The 26,291-nt window shown below is 37.4% G+C and overlaps 1 protein-coding gene and 1 long non-coding RNA gene across 2 annotated transcripts; one reads left to right on the top strand and one right to left on the bottom strand.

Moving 5' to 3' along the window:
- LOC127104756 (zinc finger CCCH domain-containing protein 53) lies at nucleotides 1–3,384 on the bottom strand. Its single transcript, XM_051041918.1, has 9 exons — nucleotides 2,275–3,384; nucleotides 1,985–2,167; nucleotides 1,718–1,897; nucleotides 1,533–1,630; nucleotides 1,178–1,432; nucleotides 955–1,102; nucleotides 546–764; nucleotides 387–466; nucleotides 1–278 (listed from the first exon to the last, which is right to left on the bottom strand). The coding sequence occupies exons 1-8, from the start codon at nucleotides 3,162–3,164 to the stop codon at nucleotides 403–405; spliced, it is 2,037 nt and encodes a 678-aa protein (XP_050897875.1). The 5' UTR covers nucleotides 3,165–3,384; the 3' UTR covers nucleotides 1–278; nucleotides 387–402.
- Nucleotides 1,774–13,131, top strand: LOC127104757 (uncharacterized). The gene is made up of 3 exons (XR_007794857.1): nucleotides 1,774–1,920; nucleotides 3,757–3,816; nucleotides 13,001–13,131. It is a non-coding gene; the product is annotated as an uncharacterized LOC127104757 (long non-coding RNA).
- Nucleotides 13,132–26,291: the final 13,160 nt, after the last annotated feature.

Genomic DNA, 26,291 nt, shown 5'->3' with positions numbered 1-26,291 from the left:
TTGACTCTGATATTTTGTGTTATTTAATTTAATATTTTAACGTGTGGTTCAGCTACTAGTGAGATATAAAATGGTACTACAATAATGCTAAGAAAAGGAAATGCCATGCCCCACTTCCTTTACTGAAACTACTTTTTTACGTATGGATTTTGTATGGTAGTAACAAGTATAGTATTGATGATTGATGGTGATGGTGTTGGCATCTTTGCTGCTGCTGATTCTCTATAGATTTGTTGTTGGATGTCAAGCTTTTCTTTATTCATCTTTGCTTCATTTTCCTGTAAACAATTGCACACACAACAATACAAAACCGAATTCCTTATTTAATTACACTAAACAACAAACACCTTCAACAAACTATGCAATATTAGAGTAATTAACTTTACCTAAACATAAGGAAAACTAAATGCCAATCGGACCGCCGGTGCCGGCAAACATTCCAATAGTTCCATGGCCGGAAGAGAACCTAAGTCAAAATTCCAAACCAAGATTATTAAGAGTTCAACAAAAATTTATGGATGCTGAGATTTATGTGATGACAGTACCTTGGTAATTGGCAGTTATTATAGGATTTAAAAGAGGTCATACTATCAAGAGGCGATGCTGATGTAGAAAGTAATTTACTACTAGTGCCAAATTTAGAGTTAGCAGATGGATCTGAATCAATAGCCTCATAAGGTCCATTAGAGAAAGGAGGCACTAAGTCTACTCCAGCAGCTTTTGTAGGTGAAGCAAAAGGGCTATCAGGAAGGTTGTGCTCCAAACTGCATTTAAATACAAAGTGTCTTTAAATTAAATGACAATCATAGTTAGAAGAAATTGGTAAAAGAAACATGAATAAATGACAGAACTTTTGTTTTTGGCATGGACTAAAAAGAGGCAAAAAAGGGTGTTTACTATTCTAGTATATCCTTTTAGATGTTTACTTAATCTAAATGAGTACAAGTTCTATACCTTTCTTGCAAATCAATCTCCTCATCCTGACTTGAACTTTGCTTTCCATTTCCATTGCCTTCACTATTGACCACATAGCCATTGACTGAATGTTGACCAGAAATTTCTGAAGCAGTACTAGTAGCTGGAGCAAAACTTGAACCATTCTCTGAAATCAAAATCAATATATTTCAGCAACTGAAACAACACCTGAAATGGAAGAGAAGAGAAGTAGACAAAATACCCTCTGAGGAATCTGAGCTTCTGCGAAAAGAAGGAGGAAGAACAAGAGTTCGATTGAACATGTTAGGAGATTGAGTAGGAGAAGGAATTGGACTTCCAGTAGAAAGTGCACGTTGGTGTTGCTTCTTAATATCAAGAAGTTGCAAACCCATTAACCTTCTACTTTGTAGCTCAAGAGCTGCTTGCTGTAGATCAGCTTGTTCCTCTAGCTTCCTCCTCCACAACATGTCATGAGTATTATAAAACAATCTTCCACCTTAAAAATATTGAAAAGACACATCACATGTTTGAGCTTGACTAAAACACAATCTTTGAAAGACAATATCAAATTGTAATTAAAGCATTAATTAGCCCACCAAGTTGAAGATCATATTCGTCTCTAGCATCAAGTCCAGTAGGAGTTCCACATGGTGAAAAATCAAAATCTCTATCTACCTGCTGCTGAATCTGCTTCCTGTATAAACCATATCAAACATCATAAGCACAGTTCAAACCATGTTAGAGTCTGTAACTAACAAACAAGCTATAAAAAGAGAAATACTTGTCTGGAATTTTTCCCTTCTCCTTGTAAGGCTTAACGAGTACACGAGCATCGCAAACGAAATGAGGGTTTCCTTTAGATAAAATGAGCTTCACTGTCTCTGGATAAACAAAGGTAACAAACCCAAACATACGCTTCTGCTGATATGGGATCCTCACGTCTTGAACAGGACCATAAATACTTCATCAACAACAAAAACCAAGGTTAATATTTCTTGCATTCGCCAAAACAATGAAGTTGAATTCAATATATTTTTTTTTATAAAACCTGAAGTAATTGGAAACATCTTCCTCTCTGAAAGTACTATCAGCTGGGAAAGTCAAGTAGATTTGTCTTGAAGCTGGGTTAATCATTCCAGTAGGACTATTCAAAGAAAAATCATTTCTTTCAAGCCTTGATCTTCCAAATTTTTGCAACTCCTCACTCATCATTAGAGCTGCAGCTGCTGCTCTGCAATCATTATATCATCAATCATCATCAAAACTCAGCAGCTTTAAAAACACATGATTGAAATGGAATAATAACAATAATAATGCTATATATAGTCTTTTTCATACCTTTGAGTATCATTTTGTTGCTGCTGTAAAAGGAAATTCATGCACTTTGGTGAGTATGGAAAAGAGTTAGAGGCCATGAGGTGAGAAGCAGCAGCAGCAGCAGTAGCCAATCTTTGTGGATGACTAGATTTAGATCTCAAGAGTTCATGACAGTGATCCATCATCTCAACTTTGTTAGGTGACCCAATAATTGCATCAGCATCTCCAAGTCCACCATGAAGGAACCTACAACTAGTACCATTTTTACAGTACCCTCTAGCATAATAAAGACAAGGCTTCCACCCTAAACCAGAATTTGGATCCTCAGAACCTAAACAAGCATCATTGACAGAACAACTCCTCCTGTGAAGAGAATTACCTCCCCAACCATAGGAAGGAAAGAGAGTACTAGAATCAGAAGCATCATTCAAGAAAGAAAGTTGGTCTTGGAGTTGGAAATCATCAATTGGATAGAAAGGTGAAGTAGCAGAAGAGGCTAAAGGCATATTGTTGGGGCTCATCATTGAATCATCATGGTTATGGAAGTCAGACATGGTAGCCCAAGAAGCTGAAGAGGAAGAAGAAGAAGGGTTTGGGATGGTTAGAGAAGGAGGAAGGTTGAAACCATTAGTAAGCCTTGAAGAAGATGAGTTTTGCCTTGAGAGGAAAGGTGATGGTGATAGAGGGGTGGAAGGTGTTGGTGGAGAGTTATTACTACAAGGTAGTCCTAACTCTTTTCTAGCTTTGAAAATGAGAGAGTGAATAAGTGATTCAGGACCAAATGCTAACCTTATCATTTCCTTCTCGCCATGGTCTTGAATGAGAAGTACACCCATGATTTTAGATGCATTTTCAGGGTCCATTTTTTGGATCCTTGAAAACACTGTCCTAGTAGCTTCATAACCATCCATGACTCACTAGTTTGGTTTGGTTTGGTTTCAAGAACAAACTAGGTTATCCTTATATTACTTTCAAACTCCTATTACAAGTAAAGTTTGTCTGTGAAAGCCCTACCTACCAAGGTGAGATGAGTATGTTTCTTTCTTTCACATATTCCTGCAAACCATAAAGAAGAAAAAGGAGAAGGGAAAGTAAGAAAGTGAAGTGTTAAAAGTAGTATTCTCGTGTGGTTGATTAATAAGATACTAAAAGAAAAAGAGAGAAAAGAGAAACAGAGAAATAATAATAATAATAATAATAATAATAATAATAATAATAATAATAATAATAATAATAATAATATGGTGGTTGAATCTCTCTCTAAAAAGAAGCCACGAGTACAATAAGCTGTACAAATGAATCCAATGGCATATCTTAAGAAATCTATCAATAAAAAATCGGTATTGAAAAAATAAATAAAATTATTAATTATAAATTTTTAATAAATTTAATATATAATTTTTAAAAATTTATTTTTATATTTATCCGTTAATTTGTGTCCTTGAACACAAATTAACATTATCCATGTCGATATTTCTAAACTCTTTTTTTAATGAGTAACAGTGGTAGAAGAAGAAGGAGTAGCAGAAGAATCTCTCAGACTCTCACACTGCCCCTACCGCGGTATGTGTTTTTTTTAGCAGTTTCTATGTTGTGTTGCCCTTTTATTTATCTTCCTTTGGCCAATCCAATGTTTTCTTTTCTCCCACTTCCTCACTTAATGATTAAAAATAAATGCAGTAGTTAATTAGTCGTTATATTTTATATATAAGACTTTTGTTTTCTACTATTCTTCCATCTTAAATTATTTGTTGATTTAAAAATTTTAATTACTCAATCAAGGGCCAAATATTTAAAACTAACTAAATTTCCGTCACCGTTAAAATGGTTAAAATGGTAATCATATTTTCTTCTAATTTTAAAATATGCCATAATCTTCCTGGATGATTATTAAAACGACACATTCTAGTTTTTTTAGTAACAACAAAAAAAACATAGATATTGATAATATTTATTTTCGGTTTTTTAGTCATTAAAAATTACTTTTGGTATATGTAAATTTTGGGCAAAGTGATGCAGAATGTTGGTACCATTTTAGTGGACTTCATTGGAGGTGATTCTAATTTCTCATAAATTAAATTAACTTTTATTTAACAATATCAATACTATTGATTCTTAGAATTATGATCGATCATAATTCAACCTTATAAAATCAGTTTTTAAGGTGAGAAATACTCTCACTTATAAACATATGATATGATCATATATTATCCGATGTGAAACTTTTAACACATACTCTTACACTCAAGACTAGATATCTGGAGTGATGACATAAATGGTATGTGGCTCGATAGTATAAAAATGATAACATATGGCCCACCAGATCTTGAACGGACTCAGATACCATATTAAGAATTGCAGTTGGGCTAACTTACCTTACAAATCTGGCTTATAAGATGATGACTATATATTTTATATGTATAACCAATATGGGACTTGAGATTTTCTCAATACACCCTCTCATGCACATCACTATTAGTCTTGATGTGTGAATATAAATGGTGGGTGATCCATGATTCGATTAATAGGCTCTAATACCTATAAGAGTTAAAATTTGGCCTAACTCAACCTTACAAAATCGACTTGTAAGGTGATGGATGTCACTCCATATAAAGTCTTTTCAAACTCTATTTCTAACTAATGTGGGACTTGGATCTTCCCAATACACTCTTTCATGCCCAACATTCTATGGGACTTGGTGCGTGGATATAAACGGGAGACGGTCCATGGTTTGATCGATAGGATTTGATACGAAATAAGAATTAGAGATTGACTTAACTAATCCCTACTGTCGCAACGCGAAAAACAACCGGCGGAAAAAATACAGTTTACAGAGCCGCCACCGACGCTATTCATCCTATGACGGAAAAGGAGCGCTGGACTAACCTAAGAAATGGAAAGGAATGGTCTTACGACCAGAGATTACAAGGTACCGGAGTCGGTTACGCAAGGGGAAGGTATTAGCACCCCTCACGTCCGCCGTACTCGACGGGATCCACGCTCAAAAGATGGCTCAAAGAATAGGAAAAGGTTGCTAATAAAACTGCTCAAAGAAATTGCACAAACTGGAATGATAAAACAGGTGAAAGAAGAGAAAGAGAACGGAGGAAATGGACTCGGCAAGATGTCGCATCCTGGGCCTACGTAGTTTGTCAGAAACAAACATCAGAGTCAACGTAGTGCGGGGAAAAGGGAGACATGCTCGCTAAGACATCGCGTCCTATGCCTACGTATCTTCTCTATCCAGAGAAGAATCATAGCACTCGTACCTCGGCTAACGCACGCCGAAACAAGACACCAAAAGAGGACGCTGAGACGTCAAAAGAAACAAAAGGAAATAGAATGCCAATACATGGACTTACATCCAACTCCAAACGACAACAAACAAACAGGAAACAGAATGCCAATACATGGACTTATATCTGACTCCTACCACAACAAACAAACAGGAAACAGAATGCCAATACATGGACTTATATCCGACTCCTAACAACAACAAACGCTAACCAGCGTACACCAAAGAAAAAGGTTCTCAGAACGAACCTCAACAAAGTAAACAGATATCCAAAGATGAACCCCAAAGATGAACCCCAAGTGAATAATCACCACAAACGTCACAGATGAACCCCAAGTGAGTGACAACCGTCACAAATGAACCCCAAGTGAGTGACAACCGTCACAAATGAACCCCAAAGATAATAACCATCATCACAAATAAACCCCAAGTGAGTGTCAACCGTCACAAATGAACCCCAAGTGAGTGACAATCGTCACAAATGAACCCCAAGATGATAACCATCATCACAAATGAACCCCAAAGATGATAACCATCATCACAAATGAACCCCAGTATGAACCCCAATTGAATATCAATCATTACAAATGAACCCCAAGTGAGTGACAACCGTCACAAATGAACCCCCAAAGATGATAACCATCATCACAAATGAACCCCAAGTGAGTGACAACCGTCACAAATGAACCCCAAATGAATCTCAAAGATGAACCCCATAAGGTATAAGCATACCACACACGCCCACGCTGAACAAACGAGTACTCACACCAAAACAAAGAAGAGGGTGACCACACACAAGACAACACAGCAAAAAAGAAAAAGGGTGACCACAAAAAAAAAACAAAAGGGTGAAAAAGAAAAAAAGGGTGCCCGGAGAGATTTCGCTCAATCTCCTGCCTACGTATCTCATCTGGTATGAGAATCAGGGCGACGTAGTTCCCCTTAACAGGGGAAAGGAGGCAACAAACTAATAGGGAGAAACAGACTCGAGCCTAATAGTTGTCACACAAACAAAAAGAGACGCTGAGACGTCAAAAGAAACAAAAAGGTTGCCCGGAGAGATCTCGCTCGATCTCCTGTCAACGTATCTCATCTGGTATGAGAATCAGGGCGACGTAGTTCCCCTTAACAGGGGAAACAACTAACTAATAGGGAGTCTGGAACTCGAGCCTAATAGTTGTCACACAAACAAAAAAGGACGCTGAGACGTCAAAAGAAACAAAAAAGGTTGCCCGGAGAGATCTCGCTTGATCTCCTGCCTACGTATCTCATCTGGTATGAGAATCAGGGCGACGTAGTTCCCCTTAACAGGGGAAAGGAGACAACAAGCACAAGAGCACACACATCAAAGAGTTTTATGAAGCAAATCAAGAATGGACAAGAGTGAGTTTAGAGGTTTGGTCCTTCTAATCCATCTTCAACATTAAGGTCCTTTTACTCCAATTTGCATAGGGAATATCCTAGAAACTAAGTCCATTTGTACATTTCTTTGCATTTGGTCCACAACAATCAAAACAAAACACAAGCACAATGATATATACACAATTATGTGCTCAAGTGAGCAAAAGGCAAATTGCATTAACATAAACATGTGCTCAAATGAGCAAAGGGGAAAAGAAAATGAATAATATGTACAAGAATAGTAAATTGCATAAATGTAAAGAGCAAGAATTAAATGTTAATGGTTAATGGTTAGTGTTAGTAGTTAGTGTGCCATAAGGCAAATTTAGCGCTATGTTAAGCAATCGTAATTGGACTTATGTAGAAGTCACAACTATCTGAGGTCGGTCAATAATAATGTAGGCAACAACACAAGTTAGAGGTCTTTATTAGTGAATCAAACTCCAACAACTTGTCATGCCAAAAAGAAGATGAGAAATGATCTTGTATTGATTTAGGTCCTTTGCATGATTTAGGAAGCAATCTATCCTTAATGCAAAGCCATTCACTTGATCCATGATCAAGATGAATTAGATTTGAATCAAGGAAGATTAAACCTCCCTAATCAATGCTAACCACCAATCTTTAACTCATTGATCAAAAAAGAAAAAGAAGAAGGAGAAGAAGAAGAAGAATATTAAAGTCCCTTAAATGAAATGGAAAGGGATAATCAACAAGCTATGACCAAAGGTAGAGAAGATCAAGGTCAAATGATAGAAAACAGAAGCAAAATGAGAATTAGAAGTCAAGAAATAAACAAAATATTTTTGGCATTTTTAATATTTAAAATAAAACTTGAATTAAAATAATAAAGAAAGGTCAAACTTCAAACTCACTTCAAACCAACTTTGAAAAGTCCAAGTGAATTATCTCAAGTTCAACAAGGTCAAACAAAGTTGGACAAAAAATTTCATCATTTTTAAAAGTCAGAAACTACTTTAAATCAATTAAAAATGCATAAAAATAACCTAATTGAACTAAAATCTCAAATAAATCTCAAATCAATTAATAAGTTGATGAGAATATTTTTCATAGACCTATCATCATTAACAGAGGTTGAGAAAATATTTTTGTATTTTTTGAATATCAAAAACTATTTAAAATGAATTAAAAATAACCAGAAAATAAAAAATTACTAAAAAATAGCAAATGATAAAATAAAAAATATTAAAAATCATTTTTCGAAAATAGAAATTAAAAGAGAAATACTGCAATTGGTCCCATAATTTTTGGACCAATAATAAGAGAGATATGAATTTTAGAAATAAAATGGAATTTAGAAAATAAAATGGATTAATTCAGAAATAACAAATATCCACACGCGTTGGATTCAACATTCATTAAATGACGTGGAGGATCCAATGGCAATGAGCTGCGCGCGTACCATGGTCCAAAGTCAATGAGAAACATAACGAATTAAAAAAAGTCATAAAAATGGAGAGCTGAGATTAGATCTGGACAAAGCAATGAACGGTCCTGATCTGATCTGGAGACCAGACGGTGGCTAGCGTCACCGTCTTCTCCGGCTAGCTCCGGCGAAGGTCACAATTTGCAGAGATTAAAACATCAACTAAAATGAGCGATCTAGGTACCATCGAAAGGTGGAGTGATGTACATCACTCATATGCCACTCAATTCCACTCTAGATCCCTATTGAGAGAGAAATCAGAGATGGAACTTTGGTGGTGTTCAACTGAACTTGCTTGATTTCAAAAATTAAAAACACAATAATTTTGCCTATATGCAGAGGACTTCAGATCACACAAAATCAAGGCAAATGGAACAATATATGAGCTGTTTCGAAGCAAAATGCAGTTGAGTAAAACCTTTGAATTGTGGAGAATTGAGTCAAGATCCTTGAGTCCTTTTGCAAACAGAAAGTCTTATGGATCAAAATGAAGAGGTTTAGGAACTATGGATCTTGAAAATCAATCGATGCAATTGAAATTCAGATCTGAATTTTTTTGAAAGAAAGAGAAAGTTCCTTTGGTGAGGGTGTGGATTCAATTCAGCAGAGGTTCAGGCGCCTTCAGGTTGAGAAATGAGAGCTCAAATGCCATGTATTTATAGCCAAAGCCAGCTGATATGCATGAACAAAGTGTGCATGGGAGAAGAGGGCCTTCATGCATGGGCCTGTACAGGCGCATGGAGGGCCCAATTCTGAATGGAATTGAATGCTTATATCACAAATAGATGGAATGGACGTGCAGAAATGATATCATGGGCTCATGCAATGTGTTTTCAATTGATTTCCAAAAATGCACCTAATCTTTCATCTCTTCGAAAATGATGCTTCCAAAATCAAAATGCAACCTTATGAGTAATGGTTGGAAATCTTGTTGCATAAGGAACAATTGTCATGTTGATCAAAACTTCATTTGGGCCTTGGAAATTAATGAAATTTGAGCTTGAAGTGTAGGGTGCAAAACATGCATATGTGAAATTTCCAAAATTGGCCAATGTTCATGCCCTTCTGTTTCAATGGCTCAAGCTCCAAATGACAAAATATTTAACATGAAAGTTTTAGCTCTTTTCAAGGAAATCAATTTGGACTTAAATTTTTCATCATTTGGATTTTTTATGAAGAATTTATGGGCACTTGAAGTTGGACTTTTTCACATTTCAATGCATTTGGTCTAAAGTGACCTATAATGTTTTGCATTATCACATGTACTTCGTTTGGGATTTTGCAAATTTTCTAAACATAACATTTGAAGTAGACACACTAAGATTTCCAATACATTATGTCTCAACTCAAAATCATGAAAAATGAATGAGTTATGTTCTTGGGAACTTGACCGAAAATTAGGGTTTCAGTCAAAATGACCTATAATGTCTTGGAATGGATGATGACCTTCCAAGCTTCAAATTAAATTTTGATGAACATGAAAGTTGTTCATATGGTTCTTAATAACATGTTTTCTCTTGGGGTCATCTCCATTTGACCAACACACAAAATGTTAGGTCTTAGTGTATTTCAAAATACTCAAATGAATTGACTGATCAACTTCTCAAGTCCAAACCTCATATCTTGATGAATTGATGATTGAGGACACTCAAATAAGTTCAAATATGCATGAAATGATGAATTAAAGAACTTCCCTTGATTGTATTTGACCATGGGCTGAGGTTGCTTCATGAGCAAGGCATAGTTGATGAACAGATGAATTAGGGTTTCCTTGGGAAACAAAACTCAAACCTCTTGACTTGCTTGATCAAAATGATGAATTGAGATACTTGGGAGGCATATTTGATGGATGAGAGCTTTGGGAACCATTACCATGCTTGCTTTCATCTTCTCTTGACCATATCATTGCACAAAGGATCTCCTAGAAGCCTTTAGACCTTGTGACAACTCAAGCTATAAACAAGAAATGTTAGTGACATATTTTTTTGCTTTTGGTTAGTAAATAAGAATGAGAAAAGCAATGATATACAATTTAAGCATGCTTAGTGATCTCAAACCACTCACAAGGGATCCCAACCCAAAGGCAAAGGGAACCAAGATGCTTATGATCCTTGAGGCTATGCAAATGCAATGTTATGATGCCATGAGGGATCTTAGGGTCAAAATTGGGGTCTTAAAGATGCCCCTATTTAAGGTCATTCTAGCCGGAGAAGTGAAGGTTAAAATCTTCGTCTCAATGAGGTAGAATGGGCTTAAATAATAACAAAGAGACGAATTTTGGTCCCTAAGAGACCTCATGATGCAGATGTATGTATGCAAAAAGTAATACTCTGTGGGGATATGTGTCCACAAAGAAGGAAAGAAATCCGGAGAAACTGACAATCCATATGAGTAATTCACTCCATGGGACAGAGACTCTGGGACTCTTATGGGGATAGGAAAGGAGATAAATTGCGTGAGCAGGTCACGACTTAAACATCGTTCACAAGTGGTTGTACAAACCGGAAATGCATCACTTTTCATCAACACATTTTTTATCTTTATAAATGGAGTTTTCAGTTCATCCACATCGGTTATCAGTCTTCTTCCATTGTCTATCTTTACCATGTTCACGTCCGTCTTGTTGTGAGGCGGCATGGGATCGTTGTTTACATTCTGGCCTTTAGACACAAATGTAATTTCCTTAGAGTCAATTAAGTCTTGAACCTTGTACTTCACGGACTTATAGTTTTCTATGGAATGTCCGAGAGCACCATAGTGGAACTTGTAATGGGAATTCACATCGTAGCCAGGAGGAAGAAATGCTGGAGGGGGTCCAAACTCCCTTAACTGTACAAGTGATCCTCTCAACAAATATGGTAGGATGTGACTATATGGCATTGGAACCGGATCGAACCTTCTCTCAGGTCTTCTTTGTCTTTGTTGCTATTGCTGCTTGTAACACCCCGATAATAATATGGTAATTATTTAAATTAAGTTAATAATAATATAATTATTAATTTAATTAGATAATTGGATTATTATTATTATTATTTTGGCATAATATTATTGGATTTTATTATTGGAGTATATAAGTGGGAATAATAAAAAGTCCCAATTTTTGGAAAAAGGTTTTCACGTGAAAAGGAAAACAGAGCAAGCGGCTGAAAGTAGGAAAGGGCAAAGTGGCAGAGCAAGAGAAGAGGAAAAGCTTGAAGCTACCGGAATTTGCCGTATTAACTCAGGTAAGGGGGGTTTATCATCGATTAATGGGTATTATGGGATAAAATGTAATGGGTAGTGATAGACCATGGATTTTGACTCTGATTTGAATGATGCATGCTGAAATTGTGAAATATTTGATGAACGAATTTGGATGATAATTGACGAAAACTCGTAGGAATTAGAGATAATAAGGTTAGCGATTTGAGAGGATGAAAGTGTATGATCTGTAATTGATAAAACGAACGAACATGTATGAAATTGGACTGAAGAAGGTTGGGATTGTAGAGATCTCGTAGCAGAGCAAAAGCCATTGCAGATCTGGAAATTCTGGTTTCTGGTCATACGCGTATGGCACTAGGCAATACGCGTATGACATGGCTGGTACGCGTATGGGCAGAGGCCTTACGCGTATGAGTGAAAAAGATGATATTTTGAACGTAGATTCGTCTCTGTTGGTACGCGTATGAGGATGTGGTACGCGTAGCATACGCGTATGGGAGTGGGCGATACGCGTATGGGTTGGGCGAAGAAATGCGCCATACGCGTATGGACATAGGCGATACGCGTATGGGCAGACTTGTGGTTTCTCTGAACTGTTGTTGTGCAGTTTTGGTTGTTTAGGCTGAGTGCTGTAACTTAGCTGATGTATGACGTAGTGGGGATTATTTCCCGTTGTTTTGAGTAGTATAGGTATTAGTAGAGTGTGCTAATACTGTGTTTTGATTATGCGGCATGATATGATATGCTTTTGGTGATAAAATGTGTTGATGATGTATGATGGTATACATGATGCTGTAAATGTATCAGTTATGTATGCATTAGTAAATAGACTGTGTTATGGCTTAGAGTGTGAGCATATGTCTATTCTTGAGTTGTTGTTGTTGTTGCATTGCTAGGTGATTAGCATGCATATTGTGGCCCATTTGGGGTGGTAGCTAATTCCCATGGTGAGGATTTAGTGAGTAAATCATTTTGATTGTTGTTGATGTTCGCATGTTAGGTGATTAGCGTGCATAGCATGGCCCATTTGGGGTGGTAGCTAATTCCCATGGTGAGGAATTAGTGAGTGAGTCACTATGTCTCAAATGAGTGGGACTAGTGAGCTTGGTAGCCGTGCCTGGATTTGGACGGTGAGGTTGAACTATATGTTCACAAATAGTCGGTACCGCATGCATGGAGTCTCATTGCATAATATATGTATGGCGTATAATATGAATGGATGTATTCCAATATTATACTGTGTTTGTGTTGATGTTGAGCATTATGTTGAGTTGATGTGCTGTACTGAATGTATGTTTGGATTAGGGTGATGAAGTGTGTTAAAATTACTTAGCATTACATAATGTTTTATAATGCTTATTATATTGATTGAGGAACTCACCCTTACAACTGTTTTTCAGGTAACGAGCAGTGATTGAGTAGGAGCTAGTACTTGGAGTCTAGAGTAGTTCCTTAGTGGGTCATGCTCTGATAGATGTAACATCGGGACGGGATGTTTTACTTGTTTTCATTGATGATTGTTGAATAAGCTTACATGTATTGTGTTACATGTTTTGTATTGATATTGGATTTTATTCCGCTGCGAATTATGCAAATGTTTTATTTGATTAAATAAATGAGCATGACAGGATAATTTGGAACATGGTGTGAAAATGTTGTGTGACACCCTTCGGAGCATAATTACTCTGATTGATATTTTTATTATTTTAATTAAATATTTGGGGTATTTAGAGGGGTGTTACACTGCTGATATTGTGGTCGTTGTTTTTTTTGTTGAGGTTGATAACATTGTTGTTGTTGTTGTGGTTGCTGATAGCATTGTTATTTTTGTTGCAGTTATTGTTGATGTTGAATAGGAATTGTGAAAGATTGTTGTTGTTGATATTGTTGGACTGGCGCCACAACGACCACTTGCTGATATGGAACACGGTATGTCAGGTTTCTTATTTTGATTACTATGGTAGCATTCGTCTCCCCTTCCCGCTTCTTGCCATACGCGACAAAAGGTTTCTTAACCATGCCAAAAGTACTTACAAAATTCTGGATCTTTATCATGTTTTCAATTCTCTCTCCAGCCAAAACCAAGTTGGAAAAGCCTGAGGATGTACTCCCCACCATCCTATCAAGATATGGGCCTTTCAGGTTTCCCATGAACATGTCCACCAACTCTCGTTCAAGCAATGGATGTTGTAATCTAGCCGCTAACTCCCTCCACCTCTGAGCATATTCCTTGAAGGTTTCCTCAGACTTTTGTGTCAAATTTTGCAAATGCGTGCAATTTGGAGCCATATCAGTATTATACTAATAACATTTGAGGAACGCTTCAGCCATTTCTCTTTATGTGAGGAACGCTTGAGTTCAATTAGGATAGGAGGATGGTATAGTCATGTTCGACTTGTGTGGAGTAGTCCTTAACAAGTGGGCTTGAGACCCATCTGCTCAGTGGAGACTCTTTTGGATTTGGAAATGTCACACAAGTATTTATGGTTAGGCATTACTATCTCTAATTGGGTCCGAGAAGCTGAGGACCGTAGAGAATTTAACCCCTCTTGGCCTATTTAGGACGTAGTGCGGAGACTGTTCAAGTGTAGACTTGATAACAGTTGTTACGCGATACTACACTCGGACGAGTTTTTGTTGAGAATATTATGGGTCAATGAGTCAGTCTTCTTAACTTGTAATATTCGATAGATGGAATTAAGACTTTGGGAACTTTTTAGAACATGATCTACAGGTTTTTATCCTTAGTTCACTGCTTTGGGATGGTTCTTACCCAGACTCCATGCTCGTGACTTACAACAAACCCTTGATTCTTGGTTGATCCAATCAAGTCTTATCAATATCAATGGAATTTGGGTGTTGATAAGGTGAAAACCATAATCCACCAAAATGGATGATTGATCTTGACAAAGACTTGATTCATCCCTTGACGTTTGTTTGTTTGCCTTGTGTGTGATCCCTTATTTGTGATTGTTGCATTCATGCATTCATGCGCATCATCACATTCATCACACGAAAATTTCAAGGAACTAAGGTATCATTTGCAAATATTTTCAGACTATGGATTATGGACGAAGGAACACTAAGAAGTACAGTTTCAGATGTCCTAACTTGAAAGAGTTAAGGAAGCTAGCATCTTTTGTATTAGATCCCTTGGACATCAAACAACGTCATGGGAAGCTTTTGTCCATCTTGTCTGCTGATGTGGTTGAAGGACTTCTGAGTGTGTTAGTGCAGTTCTATGATCCCATCTACCGTTGCTTCACTTTCCCAAATATTCAGCTTGTGCCTACCTTGGAGGAGTACTCTCATCTTTTGGGGATACCTGTAGCGGGGTATTCGTTACCATTAGAGATATTGACTAAATCTAAGGTAAACCATACAAGTCGAGTCGCCACCGCACTTCTATTTATCCAAAGGAATGGTTAGAAAGCGAACAAAAACCTATAAGTTTTATCAAATAAAAAACTAGTAAAAATGTTAGAGATCTGGGTAAGGGGGTTGGTTATGCAATGGGAAGGTTTTTTATGCACCCAAAACATCCTAGGTACTCCTAGGGAGCCCTTTTCACATTTGTTGTAAGGTTGGTATTTTGTGGAAAAAATTTATTTGTGCAAACATGATTGAAGAGATGAGGAGAGAATATACAAGTTATTTACATTTTTGTGTTTGGATGGATAAACCCATTGCCTACGTACCATCTTAAAAAAGATTAGGATCAAAACCTCGTAGTTCGGGGTAAAAATCTCAAAATAAGTTGATGAATTGATTGGTCCAAAAGCCTTAAGGTCTTTTGTTATCCAAGGGAGAAAACTCAACCTAAAACCACAAATCCACCATGTGAGGATAACTTCAACATGCTAGTGAGGGGTTAACCCTATAATAAGCATGGAAGACTTATTGTTCACCACTAAGGATATAGGTGAGTATTACATCTACCTCAAGGATAACTCAAACCTAATAGCTAAAGGTTATGAAAAATTTGATTAAGAGAGTGCCCATTGAAACCACAAAAAGAGTATTTGCACGAGTGGTATTTACCAATGAAAAGTATTTACAAAATATGGTCGAAGTTGACTTAGAAGTTCAATTCAAAATAAGTGTTTTGAAAAGAGAGTTTGAAAATCAAAAGCATAAGGCTTAGGTTTCTAATGTTTGAAAAGAAGTGTTAAATGTTTGCGCAAAAGTTTTGGCTTGGGTTAGAGTGGAGGGAAGAAGAAGAATGGCTAAAGTCCTAAACATACAAGAGATAAGGGATAAGAAACAAGACCACAAATGGAGTTCCTCTCTTGAGATCATATTGATGATCCAAGTAGCTCCCGTCCTTTGGAATATGCAAGAAAATATTAGTAAGCTCAAGCAATCAACACAATCAAACAATGCTTCTTAGAAGATCTCCAATGTATCTTGTATCTTTCACTTTGGATGAACATGGCAATGGTTCTTCAATTTGATCTCTCATAGGATTCCTTAGCACAAGAGCACACACATCAAAGAGTTTGATGAAGCAAATCAAGAATGGACAAGAGTGAGTTTAGAGGTTTGGTCCTTCTAATCCATCTTCAACATTAAGGTTTTTTTACTCCAATTTGCATAGGGAATATCCTAGAAACTAAGTCCATTTGTACATTTCTTTGCATTTGGTCCACAACAATCAAAACAAAACACAAGCAAAATGATATATACACAATTATGTGCTCAAGTGAGGAAAAGGCAAATTGCATTAACATAAACATGTGCTCAAATGAGCAAAGGGGAAAAGAAAATGAATAATTTGTACAAGAATAGTAAATTGCATAAATGTAAAGAGCAAGAATTAAATGTTAATGGTTAATGGTTAGTGTTAGTAGTTAGTGTGCCATAAGGAAAATTTAGCGCTATGTTAAGCAATCGTAATTGGACTTATGTAGAAGTCACAAATATCTGAGGCCGGTCAATAATAATGTAGGCAACAACACAAGTTAGAGGTCTTTATTAGTGAATCAAACTCCAACAACTTGTCATGCCAAAAAGAAGATGAGAAATGATCTTGTATTGATTTAGGTCCTTTGCATGATTTAGGAAGCAATCTATCCTTAATGCAAAGCCATTCACTTGATCCATGATCAAGATGAATTAGATTTGAATCAAGGAAGATTAAACCTCCTTAATCAATGCTAACCACCAATCTTTAACTCATTGATCAAAAAAGAAAAAGAAGAAGGAGAAGAAGAAGAAGAATATTAAAGTCCCTTAAATGAAATGGAAAGGGATAATCAACAAGCTATGACCAAAGGTAGAGAAGATCAAGGTCAAATGATAGAAAACAGAAGCAAAATGAGAATTAGAAGTCAAGAAATAAACAAAATATTTTTGGCATTTTTAATATTTAAAATAAAACTTGAATTAAAATAATAAAGAAAGGTCAAACTTCAAACTCACTTCAAACCAACTTTGAAAAGTCCAAGTGAATTATCTCAAGTTCAACAAGGTCAAACAAAGTTGGACAAAAAATTTCATCATTTTTAAAAGTCAGAAACTATTTTAAATCAATTAAAAATGCATAAAAATAACCTAATTGAACTAAAATCTCAAATAAATCTCAAATCAATTAATAAGTTGATGAGAATATTTTTTATAGATCTATCATCATTAACAGAGGTTGAGAAAATATTTTTGTATTTTTTGAATATCAAAAACTATTTAAAATGAATTAAAAATAACCAGAAAAGAAAAAATTACTAAAAAATAGCAAATGATAAAATAAAAAATATTAAAAATTATTTTTCGAAACTAGAAATTAAAAGAGAAATAATGCAATTGGTCCCATAATTTTTGGACCAATAATAAGAGAGATATGAATTTTAGAAATAAAATGGAATTTAGAAAATAAAATGGATTAATTCAGAAATAACAAAAATCCACACGCGTTGGATTGAATATTCATTAAATGACGTGGAGGATCCAATGGCAATGAGCTGCGCGCGTACCATGGTCCAAAGTCAATGAGAAACATAACGAATTAAAAAAAGTCATAAAAATGGAGAGCTGAGATTAGATCTGGACATAGCAATGAACGGTCCTGATCTGATCTGGAGACCAGACGGTGGCTAGCGTCACCGTCTTCTCCGGCTAGCTCCGGCGAAGGTCACAATTTGCAAAGATTAAAACATTAACTAAAATGAGCGATCTAGGTACCATCGAAAGGTGGAGTGATGTACATCACTCATATGCCACTCAATTCCATTCTAGATCCCTATTGAGAGAGAAATCAGAGATGGAATTTTGGTGGTGCTCAACTGAACTTGCTTGATTTCAAAATTTAAAAACACAATAATTTTGCCTCTCTGCAGAGGACTTCAGATCACACAAAATCAAGGCAAATGGAACAATATATGAGTTGTTTCGAAGCAAAATGCAGTTGAGTAAAACCTTTGAATTGTGGAGAATTGAGTCAAGATCCTTGAGTCCTTTTGCAAACAGAAAGTCTTATGGATCAAAATGAAGAGGTTTAGGAACTATGGATCTTGAAAATCAATCGATGCAATTGAAATTCAGATCTAAATTTTTTTGAAAGAAAGAGAAAGTTCCTTTGGTGAGGGTGTGGATTCAATTCAGCAGAGGTTCAGGCGCCTTCAGGTTGAGAAATGAGAGCTCAAATGCCATGTATTTATAGCCAAAGCCAGCTGATATGCATGAACAAAGTGTGCATGGGAGAAGAGGGCCTCCATGCATGGGCCTGTACAGGCGCATGGAGGGCCCAATTCTGAATGGAATTGAATGCTTATATCACAAATAGATGGAATGGACGTGCAGAAATGATATCATGGGCTCATGCAATGTGTTTTCAATTGATTTCCAAAAATGCACCTAATCTTTCATCTCTTCGAAAATGATGCTTCCAAAATCAAAATGCAACCTTATGAGTAATGGTTGGAAATCTTGTTGCATAAGGAACAAATGTCATGTTGATCAAAACTTCATTTGGGCCTTGGAAATTAATGAAATTTGAGCTTGAAGTGTAGGGTGCAAGACATGCATATGTGAAATTTCCAAAATTGGCCAATTTTCATGCCCTTCTGTTTCAATGACTCAAGCTTCAAATGACAAAATATTCAACATGAAAGTTGTAGCTCTTTTCAAGGAAATCAATTTGGACTTAAATTTTTCATCATTTGGATTTTTTATGAAGAATTTATGGGCACTTGAAGTTGGACTTTTTCACATTTCAATGCATTTGGTCTAAAGTGACCTATAATGTTTTGCATTATCACATGTACTTCGTTTGGGATTTTGCAAATTTTCTAAACATAACATTTTAAGTAGACACACTAAGATTTCCAATGCATTAAGTCTCAACTCAAAATCATGAAAAATAAATGAGTTATGTTCTTGGGAACTTGACCCAAAATTAGGGTTTCAGTCAAAATGACCTATAATGTCTTGGAATGGATGATGACCTTCCAAGCTTCAAATTAAATTTTGATGAACATGAAAGTTGTTCATATGGTTCTTAATAACATGTTTTCTCTTGGGGTCATCTCCATTTGACCAACACACAAAATGTTAGGTCTTAGTGTATTTCAAAATACTCAAATGAATTGACTGATCAACTTCTCAAGTCCAAACCTCATATCTTGATGAATTGATGATTGAGGACACTGAACTAAGTTCAAATATGCATGAAATGATGAATTAAAGAACTTCCCTTGATTGTATTTGACTATGGGCTGAGGTTGCTTCATGAGCAAGGCACAGTTGATGAACAGATGAATTAGGGTTTCCTTGGGAAACAAAACTCAAACCTCTTGACTTGTTTGATCAAAATGATGAATTGAGATACTTGGGAGGAATATTTGATGGATGAGAGCTTTAGGAACCATTACCATGCTTGCTTTCATCTTCTCTTGACCATATCATTGCACAAAGGATCTCCTAGAAGCCTTTAGACCTTGTGACAACTCAAGCTATAAACAAGAAATGTTAGTGACATATTTTTGTGCTTTTGGTGATCTCAAACCACTCACAAGGGATCCCAACCCAAAGGCAAAGGGAACCAAGATTCTTATGATCCTTGAGGCTATGCAAATGCAATGTTATGATGCCATGAGGGATCTTAGGGTCAAAATTGGGGTCTTAAAGATGCCCCTATTTAAGGTCATTCTAGCCGGAGAAGTGAAGGTTAAAATCTTCGTCTCGATGAGGTAGAATGGGCTTAAATAATAACAAAGAGACGAATTTTGGTCCCTAAGAGACCTCATGATGCAGATGTATGTATGCAAAAAGTAATACTCTGTGGGGATATGTGTCCACAAAGAAGGAAAGAAATCCGGAGAAACTGACAATCCATATGAGTAATTCACTCATGGGACAGAGACTCTGGGACTCTTATGGGGATAGGAAAGGAGATAAATTGCGTGAGCAGGTCACGACTTAGAAGTTGCTGAGACACGAGAAAGATTCCATGAAAATAAATCAATGGAAGGACTCGAACTGACTCAAAAAATGCATGTATTAGGGAATATGCCAATACAGCGGAACTATCCACAAATGATACTTCGGATGAAAATCCGTACTCAGATGGGGAAAATCCACTAAGGGACTCCACTGAGGAATGTCTAAACAGGACTCCTCTGGGGAAACACCAGGATGAGGTATTACCGGTTACTGGGTAATAAGCTCAAGGAGACATGTGATCAAAACACTGGTATGAGGGTGAAAAAACAACATTCTCGGGGAGAATGAATATCTAAGACCGGTATAAGGGTGAGAGATATCAAACATCCAAAATCATCTGAGGAGGACCTAAAAAGGTATATCTCGACTCAGGAAAATCTGACTCCACAGGGGACAAAAAGTCATAATAGGGAGCAGAGAGGAAGGAACACCAGAAATACCGGTTACTGGGCATATAATAGGTGACCGACCAAGGCGTGAATTGGGGAATATTTCCAAAACACTCATCATCCAAAAGAGGGCTAAAAAGAAGACTCGATTACAGGATGGACATTCGATTCCGCAAAAGGGGATACGAATCTTACTCGACTGGGGAAGAGCGAAAAACTTCGACCAAAGAGTGCATGGGATATATTATCTATTACCGTCAGAACGTAGATAACACACTCGCATGGAAGATTATCCACAACCGTTACTGGGTTAATAAAGGATAAATCGACCGAAAGAAAAGGGGCATTAGGATACCAAAAACTAGGTATAGAATGATGACCGATCAAAGGGAGAAATAATCATTGCTAACGAAAGGTAACTGAAAGATGACCCGCTGGGGATACATTGACAAAGGCAATGATCCGGGAGATATATCACCGGCTACTGGGAGATATACTCAAAAGGTGGAGGAATATCAATACCGAATGTTGGATAAAGATAACCGTCAAGGAGGGGATTACATCTACCAGATACTGGGTAGAAAACCACGGAAGAGTAACCTTCATCGGTTAGGATGAACAAAAAACAAGGTTAACTCTGCAAAGGGATAAAATAGGATTTACGACTACCGGTATGAGGGTAGAAAACCATAGATTTCGCCGGGGAAAAAGATGGATAATTACTGGTTACTGAGCAATCATTCATTTAAACCACGGGGAAGTGCAAGGAAAAACACGAGAAACCAATCTAGGAACAAACTAAATAGGCACGACGAAACAAGACTCATCCCTTTGAGGATATAACTCAGGGGGAAGTTCCATTCCAGTATATGTGTTGGGAGGAAACAGAAACAAACATCATCCACGAGGACATAACTCAGTGGGGAATATGGAATGAAGGATAAACACTTTCTGCTTATGGGGCTGACTCTACATGGGGAGATCAGACACAAACATTTGCTTGGGGAAATATATTACTAACTAGGAGGAGATAACAAACAAAGATATATGGCAAAGAATGCAACATGAATATCTGAATGTTAACATTATGCATATATGCGTGGTTTATGTATGATGAATGCTGACAAAAAAGACATATCTAACACAAACAGGTCCGACAGTCAATGAACAAACATCTGGTACTACATCTCGAGAGCGAAAGCCAGGCCCATTGGGGAATATCCAATATGATGGGGACCAGAGATACCAGGAAACAAAGACCTCTGCAGGGAAATGAACATCAATCATTCTAGCTGGGGACAGGATCATCGCACAGATAAAATCCGCTGTAGAAGCAACTCTACTGGGGAAATTATCAGAGGGGATAATGGAACTCTGTGGGGAACAACCGCCAATAAGAAGCTTCCAAGGTCATCACCAAATACTGTACCACAAAAGAGATCACATTTGCTGAGGAGGAAGGATCACTACTCTGCTGAAGGAACGATGAATATCTTTACCAAACACTCTGCTCGGGAGAAAAACCATAAAAGGCTCCGGAAGAAGAGGCTACAAGCATGCCAGGAATATGAACAAACGTCCTAGCCTGTTGGGAATCAAACCATCTTTGGGAGAGGACTGAAGACATCCCAAGTATCCTTCATCATTGTGAATGTTCACTTTGTTTAAAAACAAGTTATGAAAATTTATTTATTTAAAAACAATGATATTTCTCAATTAAAACATGCAAAACATTTGTTGAATAAAAACAAATAAGAGTGCAAATAATTGGATAAAGGCTCAAATTTATTTGATGGAATGGTAGTCTGCAAATGGCAAGACTCCATAGATCTTTACAAATTTGAAATTGGCGATATATATTGGAAAAGGGCTACATTGAACATAATAACCATTTTTCCACCAACTCCGAATCCGATGTATTTGAAGCTTCAGTTGACGATGACTGAGTGGGAATCTCTGACAGATGACAGTCTATAGAACAAAGCCTTGTCAAGATGCAATTACTTGCCAAATCCCTATTTTTTTCCTAGATTGCCCCAGGGTGAGGTACTCAATCTAGCGGGATACATATTCATTTTTTATGTCTCTAACTTTTGCCTGGATCGCCCTTTCGGGTTTTCAATCCACCGAGACGCTCATTTTTGCCTAAGCCACCCTTTCGGGTTTTCAACTTAGCGAGCTATTCTATTTTTATTTTTAGGCGAAGTATTTCTTGACTGCATCTGAATTCACAGGACGAGTGAAATCCTCCCCATCCATAGTTGTAAGCATCAAAGCACCGCCTGAAAAGGCTCTCTTGACAACATATGAACCTTCATAGTTTGGATTCCACTTGCCCCTGGAATCAGGCGCGAAATACAAAACTTTATTGAGCACAAGGTCACCCTCTCGGAACACACGAGGTTTGACCTTCTTATCAAAGGCTTTCTTTATCCTTTGCTGATATAACTGACCATGACACATGGCAGTCAATCTCTTCTCTTCTATCAAATTCAGTTGGTCATAACGACTCTGAACCCATTCAGCATCAGTCAACCTGGCTTCTATCAAGACTCTCATTGATGGGATCTCCACCTCTACTGGGAGTACAACCTCCATGCCGTAAACAAGAGAGAAAGGGATTTCCCCTGTTGAAGTACGGACAGATGTACGATATCCATGCAAGGCAAATGGCAGCGTCTTATGCCAATCCTTATACGTGACAACCATCTTCTGGATAATTTTCTTGATATTCTTATTAGCAGCTTCAACAACCTCATTCATCTTGGGTCTGTAAGGAGAAGAATTATGATGTGCAATCTTGAACTCATTACACAACTCTTTCATCATCTCGTTGTTCAAGTTAGATCCATTATTAGTAATGATCTTATTTGACACACCATAACGGCATACAAGTTTATTCTTGATAAATTTCACGACCACCTGCCTGGTCACATTTGCATATGACGTCGCTTCAACCCACTTGGTGAAGTAATCAATTGCTACGAGAATAAATCTGCGACCGTTGGATGCTTTCGGCTCTATCATGCCAATCATGTCAATTCCGCACATGGAGAAAGGCCATGGTGATGAAATCACATTCAGAAGTGTCGGGGGAATATGAATCTTATTCGCATAAATCTGACACTTATGGCATTTCTTCACATATTTGCAGCAGTCAAACTCCATTGTCAGCCAATAGTAGCCTGCTCTCAACATCTTTCTAGCCATGGCATGTCCATTGGAATGAGTACCAAATGAACCCTCATGGACCTTAGTCATTAGCAGGTCTACTTCGTGTCTTTCCACGCATCTGAGTAGAACCATGTCAAAGTTTCTTTTATAAAGCACATCGCCATTGAGGTAGAAACTGCCTGACAATCTCCTCAAAGTCTTTCTATCTTTCACAGATGCCCCAGGCGGGTAAATCTGACTCTGAAGGAAACACTTGATATCATAATACCATGGCTTATCATCTTGCACCTCCTCTATTGCAAATACATGAGCTGGTCTGTCCAAGCGCATCACAGTGATATTGGGAACTTCATTCCAAAGTCTAACCACGATCATCAAAGCAAGTGTAGTAAGAGCATCTGCCATCTGATTCTCATCTCGAGGAATATGATGGAAATCAACCTCAGTAAATAATGTTGAAATCCTCCTCGCATAATCTCTATATGGGATGAGGCCATGCTGATTCGTTTCCCATTCACCCTTAATCTGATTAACAATGAGGGCCGAATCACCATAAACATCAAGATGCTTGATCCTAAGATCAATACATTCTTTCAATCCCATAATACAAGCCTCATACTCAGCCATATCATTTGTGCATTTGAAAGTTAGCCTTGCTGTAAAAGGAAAATATGTGCCCTGAGGAGTAATAATCACTGCCCCAATACCATTTCCATGTTGATTTACAGCGCCATCAAACACCATGCTCCATTTGGAACCAGGTTCTGGCCCTTCATCGAGCGTAGGCTCATCGCAATCTTTTATTTTCAAATACAGAATTTCCTCATCTGGGAAGTCATACTGAACAGACTGGTAATCCTCAATTGGTTGATGTGCTAAATGGTCAGCCAAGATACTACCTTTTACTGCCTTCTGAGCTCGATACTCGATATCATACTCAGATAACAACATCTGTCAACGGGCAATCCTCCTAGTTAAAGCAGGCTTCTCAAAGATATACTTGATTGGATCCATTTTGGATATCAACCAAGTCGTATGATTTAACATATACTGGCGTAAGCGTTTAGCAGCCCAAGCCAAAGCACAACATGTCTTCTCAAGCATAGAGTATCGAGACTCGCAATCAGTGAACTTCTTACTCAGGTAGTATATAGCATATTCTTTCTTCCCTGATTCGTCTTGCTGACCAAGGACACAATCCATTGAGTCTTCAAGAACTGTCAGATACATAATCAACGGTCTCCCTTCCACAGGCGGCGACAGAATCGGAGGCTCAGATAAATACTCTTTGATACTGTCAAAGGCCTTTTGGCAATCCTCGGTCCAATCATGAGACTGGTCTTTTCGGAGGAGCTTGAATATCGGCGCACATGTGGCAGTCATGTGGGATATGAATCTGGAAATATAATTCAAGCGGCCAAGAAAACCTCGGACTTGCTTCTCAGTTTTGGGCGCAGGCATCTCTTGTATTGGTTTGACCTTTGCGGGATCAACCTTAATACCTCTTTCGCTGACAATAAAGCCCAATAACTTTCCAGAACGGACTCCAAATGTACACTTGTTAGGATTCAGACGAAGCTTATACTTCCTCAAACGCTGAAAAAGCTTCAACAAGTGCTCTACATGTTCAACTTCCGTTATCGACATTGCAATCATATCATCAACATATACCTCGATCTCCTTGTGCATCATATCACGAAACAAGGTAGTCATAGCTCGTTGATACGTGGCTCCGGCGTTCTTCAAACCGAAGGGCATCACTCGATAACAGAATGTTCCCTAAGGTGTGATGAATGTTGTCTTCTCCATATCCTTGGGTGCCATTTTAATTTGATTATATCCGGAAAACCCATCCATAAATGAGAAGACATTGAATTTAGCTGTATTATCTACCAACATATCAATTTGTGGTAGAGGGAAATCATCCTTCCGACTAGCTTTATTCAAGTCTCTATAGTCCACATACATTCGGACTTTTCCATCTTTCTTAGGCACGGGCACAATATTGGCCACCCATTAAGGATATGTAGAAGTCACCAAAAACCCCGCATCAATTTGCTTCAGAACTTGCTCTTTGATCTTCACTGCCATATCGGGATGAGTTCTTTTGAGCTTCTGTTTTACAGGCACGCACTCAGGTTTCAAAGGCAGGAAATGTTGCACGATATTTGTATCCAGGCCAGGCATGTCTTCATACGACCAGGCAAAGGCGTCGACATATTCTCGTAGTAACTCAATCAACCCCTTCTTAATAGATTCTTCCAGGAGTGCCCCAATCTTCACGTCTCGCACACAATCTTCGGACCCCAAGTTGACTGTTTCTAGATTCTCAAGATGCGGCTGAATGATCTTCTCTTCATTCTCAAGTAGACGAGTAATCTCGTCAGGAATCTCTTCAACATCATCTTCCTCTACCTCAAATACAGGGAACTCAAAGTTGGGAGATGGTGTTGGATCATTATGTTCAATGGGTTTGATCAACCTGCATAATGATTTTAGATATAAAGATTTTAGAATTCAAGCAAGGAAAATCATTATGCAGATGAAAAGATTGATTTTATCCTTATTTTTGGGTTTTATGTGATCACCAATTTCATGCAAAAAGCGAAAAGGGAAAATAATTGGAAAAGACAAACATTTAACATGAATTTATTGAATGAAAATATCATTGTATTTATGAGCCAACAATTTC

This window comes from Lathyrus oleraceus, chromosome 7 (assembly GCF_024323335.1).
Source record: "Lathyrus oleraceus cultivar Zhongwan6 chromosome 7, CAAS_Psat_ZW6_1.0, whole genome shotgun sequence".
Lineage (NCBI taxonomy): Eukaryota > Viridiplantae > Streptophyta > Magnoliopsida > Fabales > Fabaceae > Lathyrus > Lathyrus oleraceus.
This window is presented reverse-complemented; position numbering and strand designations above follow the sequence as displayed.